This window comes from Haliotis cracherodii, unplaced genomic scaffold (assembly GCF_022045235.1).
Source record: "Haliotis cracherodii isolate W230 unplaced genomic scaffold, xgHalCrac1.p SCAF_6, whole genome shotgun sequence".
NCBI classification, from domain to species: domain Eukaryota; kingdom Metazoa; phylum Mollusca; class Gastropoda; order Lepetellida; family Haliotidae; genus Haliotis; species Haliotis cracherodii.
The window spans coordinates 10,711,937-10,726,436 of NW_027266319.1; the positions used below are offsets into that span (position 1 = coordinate 10,711,937).

General features: G+C 39.9%; 1 protein-coding gene across 1 annotated transcript in view; it reads left to right on the top strand.

Annotated features, from left to right (window-relative positions):
* LOC139445114 (uncharacterized) overlaps positions 1-14,061 on the top strand; it is a 61,085-nt gene extending 47,024 nt beyond the window's left edge. Inside the window, exons 20-24 of the mRNA XM_071226209.1 lie at positions 1,323-1,498; positions 3,261-3,419; positions 5,976-6,191; positions 6,793-7,394; positions 8,102-14,061. Coding sequence (XP_071082310.1) covers positions 1,323-1,498; positions 3,261-3,419; positions 5,976-6,191; positions 6,793-7,394; positions 8,102-8,360 — 1,412 coding nt within the window. The 3' untranslated portion in view covers positions 8,361-14,061. The remainder of the gene's footprint in view (positions 1-1,322; positions 1,499-3,260; positions 3,420-5,975; positions 6,192-6,792; positions 7,395-8,101) is intronic.
* The last annotated feature ends 439 nt before the right edge of the window (positions 14,062-14,500 follow it).

A 14,500-nucleotide genomic window follows, 5' to 3' on the forward strand; every position in this document is an offset into this window, starting at 1 on the left:
TTATGGCTCGTAAGACTGATTCCGTCAAAATTATTGTCTGTCTCTCGCTTCCGTGGGTCAAACATTTGAACGGAGGAGGCATTGCACAGTACATGGGAAGTACTGTCATACAATCTCAACCATATATTAGACATTCCGGAATGTTCGTTTGTTCAGATTTCAAAATTTTAATCGAGAACTGTGCCAATATATTTTTCAAGCGTATTCTGAAATGGAAGTCGCCAGGTTGAAACGAGTGCTGTAAAGCTCGAGAAAGCTGCTTTCTAATTGGCTGATGTCGATTTCTTGTTTAGTCATTTCAGTGATCAGTCAAAGTTCGGGAAAGGTCGTTCTGACGTGACCTGTAATGGGATGTCCTCAGATCTTTGTTTAGCGGCAGCGAGAACTTACAGTGCCGTAGCGCCCCCTGTCCCCCCCTGGATTTTTTATAGAAAACATTTTTCCTTGTGAAAGTTGACTTGAATAAGAAGTGCATAATCTTATTTGCTCCCCCCCCCACAAAGTTAACTACGGCCTTGACTTAGATCTGAACTTAATGAGGTTGATGTAAAAGTTACTTTTCATCACCCCAGTTTGAGAAACAGGAGGATATAGTGATCACCATGTTTGTCCGACGACTTGCACCAGACTAGGGGGATATGTCATCTCCAGATGACTTGTTGGAAATTATTTTAGAATTTGGGAGAACAACCTGATGCTCTGTATTGCCGAGATCCTATCATTTAGTTGAGATGTTTCATAAGGAAGGACATGAGTATTCAGCATATGCACTTCATTCATTCATTATCATTCAGGCCTTCATTGGGAGTAGATCTGTAGAGGAGCCTTGTGGTCAGAGTGTTTTCTCGTCACACCGAAGACCTAGGTTTGATTCCCACATGTTATGACATGTGAAGCCCATCCACATTTCCTGCCATGATATTCATGGGCTTTTACAAGACAAGATGTAAAATTTTGTTTGTTTGTTTGTAGTTTAACGCAGCACTCGGGAATATTCCAGCTATATGCCGGCAGTCTGTAAATAATCGAGTCTTGACCAGACAATCCAGTGATTGATATCATGAGCATTAGTCTACGCAGTTGGGATAAGAGAACATGCATCAACCAAGTCAGCGAGCCTGACTACTTGATTTGGTTAGTTGCCTCTAACGACAAGCATAGTCGCCTCTTATGGCAAGCATGGATTGCTGTAGATGTATTCTCTACCTGGATCTTTACAAGTCAAAAACTCTTTCTTCATGGCCTAAGGGGATGGGGTGGTCAGGTCCGGTGACTTGGATGATGCATGTCTTCATGGATGGATGGGACTATTTGTGTTACAGAGCTGCAGCCAGTGGTTGAGAAGGAGGCTGTGATCATGGAGGAGAGGCCGTCTGCACCCCGCCCCTTCACCAGCCGGGAGTGGGCCCCCATCGACAACTACAACCTGGAGTATGTGGCAGGTATCGCTGACAGGGATGGCCGGAGACAGCACCACAACTACCTCAAGGAAAACATGGTCAGTAGCCATACCAGTTACTCAGGTTATTGTGGCTTCTACCATGAATTTGGAAATTACTCGATTCTGATTGGTGAGTCAAAGGAGGTTAAATCACAATAAACCCCTCTGATTGAAACAGCCAATTTGGCAGCCGCAGCACCGCATAAGCTAATATTCATAGAATTCTGTTCCAAATTCAATTTAGTGCAGTTAAATCTACGGGTAACCTAGCTCTGCAATGAAAACACAGCATGTTTATCTCCTAATTGAGCTATATGGGGATGTGTAACACATGTTATTTATTTTCAGATTCTTGGAATAATCTTTCGAATGTAAAAAACTTAAATCGTGATGCTGGGCAGTAATTGCAGGATTCAGACCAATGTTTGAAACCTGTATTCGAATCTGTTTTGAGATTGTTTGTTTTGTTAATATGTCGTATGCAACTTATTCCCAAAATACAGTAAACTATGGTTAAAACGAACTCAAAGGGACCACTATTTTTAGTTTGTAATCGTAGTTCGTTATAAGCATGTTCGTTATAAACGTAGTTAACTGTATTTCTAGTTACTGGACATATATGGCTTTACAAGTGTAGATTTAGTCTGCATATACTATTTGATAAACTGATAGTGGTTCAGTTTTTTAGGTACATATCTTTTTTCAGCAACAACCCTTCTCGTCAGTCTTGTTCCATACACTTCACTCAGTGAAGAGCACAAGAGACACTTCATAAAGATTATAAATATTACTTTGTGACATCATGACTTTAAACTGCATGTGCCCAGACAAATTGTATTCAGTTTAATGTTTTGATTTTTATCATTGTAGTTGACACGTAGATGTTGGTTCAGTTCCATTTGTAATTTAAAAGCATGCTCATTCTGGAATGGATTGGTTTGTTGATTGGTTTGTTGTTTAACGTCGCACTCAGCAATATTCCAGCTATATGAAGGCGGTCTGTAAATAATCGTCTGGACCAGACAATCCAGTGATTAATATCATGAGCATCGATCCACGCAATTGGGATCGATGACATGCATCAACCAAGTCAGCGAGCCTGACCACCCGATCCCATTAGTCGCCTTTTACGACAAGCATAGTCGCCTTTTACGGCAAGCATGGGTTGCTGAAGACCTATTCTACCCCGAATCTTCACGGAAACAAGAATGTAGGAAATAAAGAAATGAACACAATGTAAAAAATACTCTGTTACTATAGTTTTTCAGATTTTCTGCGGTCAGCACAGACAGCATGTTTAATACCATACAATGATAAAAATCATTACATTAAATTGAAAACAGTTTGTTTGGGTAAGTCTTAGACAGATGTTTTCTGTGGTCCTGACTATCACAAATACCGTATTCGACGTAATAAGCGCCCAGGGCGCTCTAAAAATTAGAAATAGGGGGCTCTTATTAGAATAGTATTTTGGTGAAAAAAAACAGAGTTGAAAGATAAATTTTGTGGTTTATGCTGACAGCCTGAAATGTTAATATACGACAGATATATTTTTCCAGAATTTAATTGCCCATAATTAAGGGTGCATATAACACACGAGTGCGTAGTATACGCAAATAAATATGTCTTGTGTACATTGATCAATCGACAGGGGTGCTAATTGGGATTGTTCACTAGCCAATATATTAGCAAATGTCGCCATGGGCGCTTATTAGAGCGGGGCGCTTATTACGTCGAATACGGTACATCGAATTCTTCCCATGAGGCTGATTTGTTTTACTATTTGACTTTTGGCTGATGTGCCTGTTGCTCCCCATAGGACGATGTGCAGGAGCAGAGCATCAAGAACAAGCTGGAGCGTGACCGGAACAGGCCTCAGACCATCAAGGCCGACGTCACCACGGCCCACAACTACAGCTCTCAGACTCTCAACTCCACAGAGCTCGGTCGGGAGAAGCTACGCAAGAGTCTGGCCTCGGTGAGTCCTTCGTTGGAGAAGGAGTGCAGTGTGTGGGTGTAGGTGGGTGGGTGGGTGCATGCGTGTGTAGTAGGAGTGTTGGAGTCGTGGGAGTTTGCAGCGGGGGTTGAGGTGTGTGTTAGGGTGTAGTTGGTTTTATAATATTGTATAATGTAACAAATGTTATATTTGGGATAACACTTTCTTAGTAATGTACACATTCTCGTAAAATATGGCCCCCACGGTTTTTCCCGACCCCCAGGGCATGCTCTATCTACCAAAACCGAGGGAAAGTGTTTTTCTGTACTTATAAACCGAAAAAAGAAACATAAAACAACATTTATCACCATTTTTATGTTTCCAACATACTTTCCATGAACCTTAGGAAACGCGCGTTAAATATCTGTTGCTGGCGTACGGATCTTGAAAAGGACATTCTAAAAACCCGTGAGGCTTATCAATACCTCTGTAGCCTCGTTGTACACTCACTGGGCTACAGATATGAAGGTTGCGAGTTCGATCCTTGGGAATATAAAGAAAACATTTGTCATTTGATTTTACATTTCATTACATGTTAGAATCTGAACGGAAGTTATATTAATAAAATACCCAGGACATTATATAAAATCCCTGGGATTTATATAAAAATCCCAGGGACATTACAACGTCCCTGTTTATGAGATTTAACCCTACTGGAAAGTAAAACCTCACAATAGGATTTAATGCCTATAGAAAGAAGTCTCTTACTTAATAGCGATCCCAATGCAAATGGTTTATAATGTATGATAAATGCGCCTCTCACGGTTTAATCTCCCTGCAGTATTTTATTGTATGATAAATACGCCCCTCATGGTTTATTCTCCCTGCAGAGTTTTATTGTATGATAAATGCGCCTCTCACGGTTTATTCTCCCTGCAGTGTTTTATTGTATGATAAATGCGCCTCTGACGGTTTATTCTCCCTGCAGAGTTTTATTGTATGATAAATACGCCCCTCATGGTTTATTCTCCCTGCAGAGTTTTATTGTATGATAAATGCGCCTCTCACGGTTTAATCTCCCTGCAGTGTTTTATTGTATGATAAATACGCCCCTCATGGTTTATTCTCCCTGCAGAGTTTTATTGTATGATAAATGCGCCTCTCACGGTTTATTCTCCCTGCAGTGTTTTATTGTATGATAAATGCGCCTCTCACGGTTTTTTCTCCCTGCAGAGTTTTATTGTATGATAAATGCGCCTCTCACGGTTTATTCTCACTGCAGTCTTTTATTGTACGATAAATGTGCCCTCATTGTATATACTCCCTGCAGTGTTTTATTGTATGATAAATGCACCCCTCATGGTTTATTCTCCCTGCAGTGTTTTATTGTATGATAAATGCGCCTCTCATGGTTTATTCTCACTGCAGTCTTTTATTGTACGATAAATGTGCCCTCATTGTATATACTCCCTGCAGTGTTTTATTGTATGATAAATGCACCCCTCATGGTTTATTCTCCCTGCAGTGTTTTATTGTATGATAAATGTGCCTCTCACGGTTTATTCTCACTGCAGTGTTTTATTGTACGATAAATGCGCCCCTCATGGTTTACTCTCCCTGCAGTGTTTTATTGTATGATAAATGTACCCCTCATGGTTTACCCTCCCTGCAGTGTTTTATTGTATGATAAATGTACCCCTCATGGTATATTCTCCCTGCAGTGTTTTATTGTATGATAAATGCGCCTCTCACGGTTTATTCTCACTGCAGTCTTTTATTGTACGATAAATGTGCCCTCATGGTTTATTCTCCCTGCAGTGTTTTATTGTACGATAAATGCGCCCCTCATGGTTTACTCTCCCTGCAGTGTTATATTGTATGATAAATGTACCCCTCATGGTTTACCATCCCTGCAGTGTTTTATTGTATGATAAATGTACCCCTCATGGTTTACCATCCCTGCAGTGTTTTATTGTATGATAAATGTACCCCTCATGGTATATTCTCCCTGCAGGGTTTTATTGTATGATAAATGCGCCTCTCACGGTTTATTCTCACTGCAGTGTTTTATTGTACGATAAATGTGCCCTCATGGTATATTCTCCCTGCAGTGTTTTATTGTATGATAAATACGCCCCTCATAGTTTATTTTTCCTGCAGTGTTTTATTGTACGATAAATGCGCCCCTCATGGTTTACTCTCCCTGCAGTGTTTTATTGTATGATAAATGGACCCCTCATGGTTTATTCTCTCTGCAGTGTTTTATTGTATGATAAATGTGCCTCTCACGGTTTATTCTCACTGCAGTGTTTTATTGTACGATAAATCTGCCCTCACGGTTTTTTCTCCCTGCAGTGTTTTATTGTATGATAAATACGCCCCTCAGAGTTTATTTTCCCTGCAGTGTTTTATTGTATGATAAATGCGCCCCTCATGGTTTACTTTCCCTGCAGGGTACGATAAACAACTCCCACTCGTCATATATTTCTTAAATAAGTTCAATAACCACGAACCAGACCTTAAACCCATTTCACCTCCCGAACTCACCTCCACCTTGTATATGGAAACAAAACTGATGTCCTGATGCTTGCCCTCCAGAACCCGGACACCAGACACACCTACTGCCAGGACTACCATCACTCCATGACTGTCGTCCCCGTCAACCCCGAGGCTCTCCAGAAGGAGGCTGAAGATAAGGCCAAGGCTCAGTGGAGGACCGAGTCCGGCTTCGTGTACCCAGGGATGAAGAGCATGCAGGATAGCAACATCCACCCTAAACGCCCTGACGAGGCTCGGGCTCAGGAACTCCATGGGGTAACGATGATGTATTCTTTGGTAGTATATTTCCTCATCAGAATTATGTTATCTTATAGGTGTAGACGGGTTTTCAAGAGACTAGGCACCTTAAAACTGGCTTACTTTCTGTCCCAAACTGTGTTGTATCGCAATACAAACTGAATATACCATCACTTAGCCCATGCCAATTTCCGCATTATTTCCACTAATACCAAAGAGTTTACATACAATTTTCATGGTCCAATCTATAGGTAACATAGATCTACATTGAAAACACTTTTTATGTCCTTAATGATTAAATGCTGATGTATTATGTGACATTCCGTTACATTTCTGTATTAAACAAGGATATGTAAGCCATGAGAAAATGGTCATTTAGTTTAATTCAATCGTACAAATATGTATTAATCTGATGTTCTTATTTGATGCTGTGAAAGCTCCAAAACTGCTGACATGGCATAAAGCAATACGTTAACAAGCAATCAATCAATCCATGAAGAAAAAAAGAAGCCTCTACCACTGTACTTTCAGTTTTCTGTTATATTTTTACAGGATACACTCATCATTCATCAAATGTTTCAAATATTTTGGACTGACCTTAATTTGTTTATTTTTACAGCCCTGGCGAGAGAATCTGCTTCATGTCAACATCCTACAACCTCCGTTATCTCGAGATAACTATCCATGGGACTACAGGCGAGTCGACCTTGAACTCTACCGCCGTCCACCACCACGTTTTGGTAACGAGCCAGTCACCATTCACCTTGCCGGAGAGAAGCTTCGTCAGGAGAAACTGGCAGTGAAGAACCAGGATCTTTCTTCATGGAGATCCAAGATCGTAGTGGATGACATACGTCACCACGCACATAGATGCCTGCCAGAGACAGAGATGAAAGGTCTTGGGTTCTACTCCAGTAACCAGGTGGACAGACTACGAGGTCTTCTCAAAGATTCCCCAGCCAAGTTTACTCTGAGGCGTCCTGGCCTCGCCTTGAATGAGATCCCACCTCTCAGCGTTGTGTTGAACCCGAGCGTAGACACAGATGCACGGGCAGCAGGGCTCCCCATCTACCCAGCAGTCAGAGGGGAAGGGATGGAAAGTACCAGGGGATTCAAACCCGGACCGTTTGAGGGAAGACGATGGCAGCTTGAGAAGAATAAGATTCCTGTGTTTGACTATGAGCATCAGAGGATTGCCAGACTCAAGGGCCAGGATTTCAAGTGAGTAACATGTTGGGTACTATTGATAATGAATTTTATTTTTATGTGGAAAGATTGTTAACAGCTTTGAAAAGATTTGTTTCCTTAAAGCCACCATTGCCCAGGATGATGATTCGGAAGCAGAATAGGAACAAGACGATACTGACTGGTAGTCACATATATAGCAAGGCTGTTTTGTGCCATCGTACTTCAATAGCATATATCATTTTATGGGACCAACACTTGATTTTCCCCTGGCCACTGCATTAAGCCCTATAAACCCTTTCCACACTTCATCAACATGACGTCTGCCTATTGTCCAATGCAACAATCATGTTGATTGGTTGGCTGCAATAATTTCAACTATGGGTAGTTACATTTCTCATCTGGTATAGACTGAGTAGTAATATGGTAATTTGGATGAACTCTCCCTTGTTCAGGGGTTCAAGGGCCCAGTAGTTGAAGGTGTAACAATTTGCATTGTAGAGTTGTGTCCCTTAGCGGTGCCAGTATATGCTGGTGATATTTGTGAATCCCAGACTCTCCCAATGATCCATTGTATATCTCTTCATACCGTTATGTGTGTGTTCCAGAAAAATGATAAATGTCTTGTCCTGTTGGCTGGCACATTAAGTTGGCATGCAGTGTAAATACTGTTAAATGCAATTCAAAGGGTTTAACACAATGTCCTAAGTTTAAGTCAAAAGCTATATCTTGTTTCTTTGCAGTGTCTACCACACAAACAGGAACAATCTGTGGAAGAGGGGAATCAATCCTCTCTCAGAAGATGACAGAGACAACCATCTCTTCCGCATTCCAGACGACCCAGGTGTCTGGGGGCAAGTAGACAACACAGGATTGGACCTTCAAAGGTCATACACTCAGCCAATCATCAGCCACACTGCAGGGATGACCTTGAGCTCCCAGTCACCTGATCTCATCCACCATACAAAGGTCAAGAAACAAATGGAAGTCATTGCCAGTTGAGGATTTTAAACTCAGTTAGCGATATATATCTATATATATTTTATATGTGTTTTTAGATTTTGACTGCTGCAAATGAGGTTTTTGTACTTATGAAGTGCTTTAAATTTTACTCCAAAGATTTCCTGTAATTGTTCAATGTAGTATTAGTTTTTTTGCTCAATTTCTGTACATTTGTATGAACGTTGAAGTATTTACTGCGACAAGTGTACTTAAAAGCTGTTTTGATAAATCTTGAAGTTGAGTGTGATCTTGTGCAATGTGCAGAGCATTTCTGTGATTTTCTTTGTGTGATATTTGATCAATCTGTTCTGATCTTATATGTGATACCTGATGAAAGTAAATAGAAAATGCAATATTCTATTTCTTCCTGGCCTGCTGCTATCTTTTTGGCCAATAATTTTAGTTTCATTAAACCATTTAGCAAAATCCAACTATGTCAGATCTTATCAAAGTAATTTTATTGTTCACTGAAATTCAAGAACAATTTATTGTTAGCTTAAGAAGTCATTTCTGATCAGAACCCACTTGCACAACGCGATCTTAGCACTAAGATGATCGTAACTCCCATACTTTAACATAGGCTTACGATAGTCTTAGCGCTAAGATCGCTTTGTGCAAGTGGGCCCTGAAAATCATATGTTTTTAACTTCAAATTCACTTAATGTTACCTAACTAAACAAATGAGTTATCTTTGAATCATGGACAATTTTGTTATAACTAATCTTAACATAATCATTGTATTTAACAATTTGTTTTCTTTAACACTGTTTAAGCAGCACATAATGTTTGTTGTTTGAAGTCATGTATATACTGCTGGACTGTCCTAATATGCAGAGTGATATTTATTGTGATCTCAAAGAGTATATTTTTTGGATTGTGTACATTGTGTATATAACTACCCTGAGATGGGGTCTCCACCCTTGATACCAAATCTGTGGTACCATACTGCTGAAGTGTATAGTATTGTGTCATGTAGACTGTGTTGTAAATACCAATACTTATACCACTCAGTCTTTGCTAAGGATATGTCGGCTACAACCAACTTTACTTTGATAATCTGGGTGTTGGGGTAGCCGAGTGGTTAAAGCGTTTGCTTGTCACGTCGAAGGCCCGGTTTGAATCCCCACAAAGTACGATGTGTGAAGCCCTTTTGTGGTGCCTCTGTCGTAATGTGGCTGGAATATTGCTAAAAGCGGCATGAAACCACACTCACTCACTCACTCACTCACTCACTCACTCACTCACTCACTCACTCAGTGATAAACACCTATACAATGAGCAAGTTAAAATTATAATATTGCATCAACAGAGATTCAACCATGAACTGACAACAGTGAATTAGTCAGGAATGTGACAGACTTCATTTTAATATTGAGATGGCTCCAATGTTTTTTCTAATCAAGGGAGCCCCTCATTCTCTCACATTCAACATTAGGGTCATGAAACGGACACCTTGCGATATTGTTCACTGGTTGGAGAATGGGTTACAAACACATACCTGATAAGAGATTATGTTCCCGCCATGACACCCTTCCTCAAGCAATTTAGTGCATTTTATTAGTAATATTACATCCATATCCTTATCAATGTTTGAGTGGTATGTCATATGTACTCTATATAGTTAGTTTGTGTGTATAGAGTCTTAAACGACCGTGTGTATCTGTATGTTAGAACCTTGCTGTTACCACACCCTTACAGCCCCAACCCCACTGTGTATGTTTTAAATAATGCATGAGTAACTTGACTTTTGTTGCATATAATGGACAAGCTGGCGTCGCTGACTAACATCATTATTTGTAACAGATGTTCAGTAAAGTGTGCGTTAACTGACAACAAAACACTGCATAATCAGATAAACAATACAGCCTGAAAATGCAAATAAGTCAATAAATAACAGGGAATAAATACAACACAAATGTAATGCCTGGACATTTTATGCAGCACATTTGTAATAAATGCGAATCTTTAATTTCTTGCTTTAATTTGCATGCTGCATTTGTACCGGCCCGTATATTCGTACTGCACATGCATATGATCGTTGAAGCCACTACAGCCATAATGCACATGCTATGAATTAATGCAGAGCTTACAATTTGTATTACAGAAAGTAGGTCAGTATACTGTCAGTTTATTACAGATAATCTACAGTTACAGTTAATACAATGGCTGTATTTTTCTACAGTTACAGTTAATACAATAGTCTCTAACACAGGATAACGTGTAGGATAAAGCGCGTCCGAGGGCTTTTATGATAGTTAAACCCTTTTCCATGGGATAAAACCAATCAGTTTTGTTCCAAAGATAAGGGTTTTAAATGTCATTAAACCCCCAGACTAAGTGTTTTATCTAACTTATAAATCAAAAAAAGAAAATTAAAACAACATTTATTACCATTTTTATGTTTCAAACATAAACCTTAGGAAACAGGCTTAAATATTTGTTGTTGGCGTATGGTACTTGAAAAAACGTTCTTAAAACCATTTATCAGCGCCTCTGCAGACTTGTGGTACACTGACTGGTGTCCACATACGAAGGTGGCGTATTCAATCCTCAGGAATATGTAGAAAAATATTCCCTTGGAAAACATTCATACGTTACAATCTAAACGGAAGTTATATTAATAAAATCCCTGAGATATTGTTTATAATCCCGGGGATATTATATGAAATCCAGAGGATATTATAATATCCCTCTTTATGAGATAAACCCACTGGAGAACAAAAGGATGACACCACTGGAGTTTTATAAGTCCGGGGTTGTATGATGGTGCCGACAGCGGCCTGCATGAGATCAGGATGTTCCTCCAATCTTTGTATATTTGATCTGTCTCACTATTGTATGTACACAGCGTAACTAACAACACCTGAGGCCCTGTTGTGATACAAACAATATAACTGTTCTATACAGTAAATGAAGTAATATTTTGTGTATAGCTTATATTCTGACAGTGGGAAAGACATGGGACTTAATTCACTGACACTCACATTCTATTTGTTTTTTTTCTCATTTCTGTAGTTTCTTACAGGTTCATTTCATGATCGGGGGCACGGGTGGCCCAGTCGTCCAAGGCGCCACGATTTGCTGTGCAGAGTTGCGTCCCTTGTGCACGCCAGAAACCTATGATCGTGGGTTCGAATCCCAGTTCGCCCCAATTATGTTTCTAGGTTTGTCAGCACCATACCAGTGCTCTTGGGTTTCGCCGAAGTGGTAAACGTCTGAGACATGCATCACTTCTGGCTTTCCTCCCACATTAAGCTGACACGCCGTGATATGACTGGAATACTGTTAAAAGCGGCGTTAAACACAACTCACTCACTCACTCATTTCATGATCATGTTTAATATCAACCTATTTATGCTTGAGTGTAATACATTATTGTGAGCTTGATAGCGGTTGCTGATAAGACAAAATAAATGGTATGTCCACATGTACCTATTGAATTTTAACATTGACTTAGATCAGGACCCCATTCCTCACAGCGATTACGAGTGCTGTAAGTGTGTGTTAAAGTGTCGGAGTTTAGATCGTCTTAACGCTACAATCGCTTCGCGGAACATGACCCATGACAGCGAGTTGAAACTTAAATACAGTGGGGTACCGAAACTCATTTCAGAAAATTCCTTATGACGATTCATGTTAGAAAATCTACCAAATTTTAGTAATCGTGACTTGTCCAATAGAGACCTCCTTGCCGTTTATGAAGTTTGGTTTGGAGTTTTGGACTGGTGCTAGCAAGTATTTCTGGTGACTTTTGGCCTTGAGTTTAATGACTTACTGTAAAACAGGAAATTAATGCGAGCAGAATATTAATGCGAAAAATGCGAGTGATGGAAGGTCGCATTAATTTTATGCGCATTAATTTTTCAAATAACAAAGTCGCCTACACAAAGTGAAGTTGAGTAGTGGTCAGTTCACATCCTGTCAAGCAGCCCACATTGGCGCCAGCCACGAATTATCCCATCAGTGTCCTTTACAAGCTTGTCAAAAGCAGACACAAGCCAACGCGAATGAATGGGTTTCATGACACTAATCTGCAGGTCAACAGGAGTGTGAGGATTGTCACCTGATCGAAGATTTGATACACTGATCTGTTTTCTACTTCTTTTCATCAAAGGGCCGAACGTATATACTAGTACCAACAGACTGTCAACTAAAACAACACTAACACAATGATAGCTGCAAGGAAACCATTCTCACGCTTGGCCATCAAACATGCGGGCAATTAGCTTAAATAATATTAAAATAAGGAAGGAATCTCACACTGAAAAAACATGGACAGGGGATTTAATCTGTACAGTTTTTTTATTTATCTCTGTCTACCCACAGTTCCTGCTCAAAACGTCATTTGAAACAAACAAACAAAATGTAAGGCTTTTATTTACGTTGGTTACATTAATTAAAATAACACAGAACATAAATCCAGCGCATAAATTTTAAGGAAAGGGTATGGGAACTGGCATTATTTTCATGTCGCATTAAATTCCTGTTTTACAGTACTAACCAGGTCACCGTTCCACAGAACAATCCTATCACTAAAGTGACCGTAACTCCCATATGTCAACGTGGGCTTGCGATGATCGTAGCTCTAAGATCGCTGTGTGGAACAGAGCCCTTTAGTATTTGTCGGACATGATTTGTTTTGATCACAACAGTGGGTAACTGGTCAGTATTGATGCTGATATGCTCAGTTTGAATATGCCAGGTTTAAATAACTGTGATAGAAAGTTATTTGTCTAGCAGGAGAATGAACATTTACAGATGACCGTTAACCTTTTAGTTTGAGGATTATCAGCTCAAAGAATGAAAGATGTTAGTTATTTTGTGACTAAAACTTAGCATGCAAAGTCAGTGTTGGAATATAAACCCCCTTTGTTACCATTGGTTCTTACAAATGTAAGATGTTTCCAGCTCAGTTATTCATGCTGAGTTCTTACCTTGATGTGAATGCTTGATGTGAAACTTGGAATGTGAAGTCTTGATGTGAAACTGTGTTGCCCTAAATAGATATGTACCCTGTGAAGTCATCTGTATTGACAACTGGGTAATGGATCATAGGTACGGAGTTATGTCCCTTTCATTAAATATTTATGCTTACATGAAAGATTCTAGCCGTCTGACTGGCCAGTCCCCTTTTTGTGAAGACAATCTCTGTAGGTTATCGGCCTGTCATCGTAATGTTTGATGTGACCTCAATTGTTTGTCACATGTCACTTCAGGCTGTTTGCACTTGGAGTTACCAAAGTTTGATAACGGTCACAGTAATATTTTATTGACAAGCTATTTGTTTGGGTACATAATAATAGGGCATTCATGCATGAAAATTTATCTAGTATTTTTTGTGTGTTTTGGGATGGATGCCTTGAATACTGAAATAAACTCAGTCTTTCTGTCTGAAATCCCCGTGTGTAGAGAGGTTGTTCTTCATACTGGCAATGTGACTAAACAAAGATACTACTGATTATCCTATGTTGGTGTTTAATCATGTTAATGTAAACTATCAAGGTGTCTAATTAGGGGCTATTGTTATTGTTTTCAAAGTTTGGATATAGTTTTGTCGGTTATATTATATGAAATAACAAAATATCTCCATTAACCCCCTTGTGTTTCTGGAAATACTGTTTGAAGGTTTGTGTATGGAAGTCTGTGTTTATACTGTACCTCTGTCATTAAACACCACTGACTTCCGGAGGGAAGAATGTATGTTGTACACTGTTCTTGATGATACTGATTGTATAAACATATATATCCACACTGTGTACTGTAAGTTCTTATTATTTCTGCTCTTTGTACAAGTGTCTGGGACTGTGGAGGTCACCAGTGTTGTGTATCCCATGCTGGTCTGGGACTGTGGAGGTCCCCAGGGTTGTGTATCCCATGCTGGTCTGGGACTGTGGAGGTCCTGAGTGTTGTGTATCCCATGTTGGTCTGGGACTGTGGAAGTCCTGAGTGTTGTGTATCCCATGTTGGTCTGGGACTGTGGAGGTCACCAGTGTTGTGTATCCCATGTCAATCTGGGACTGTGGAGGTCACCAGTGTTGTGTATCCCATGTCGGTCTGGGACTGTGGAGGTCACCATTGTTGTGTATCCCATGTTGGTCTGGGACTGTGGAGGTCCCCAGTATGGTGTATCCCATGTTGGT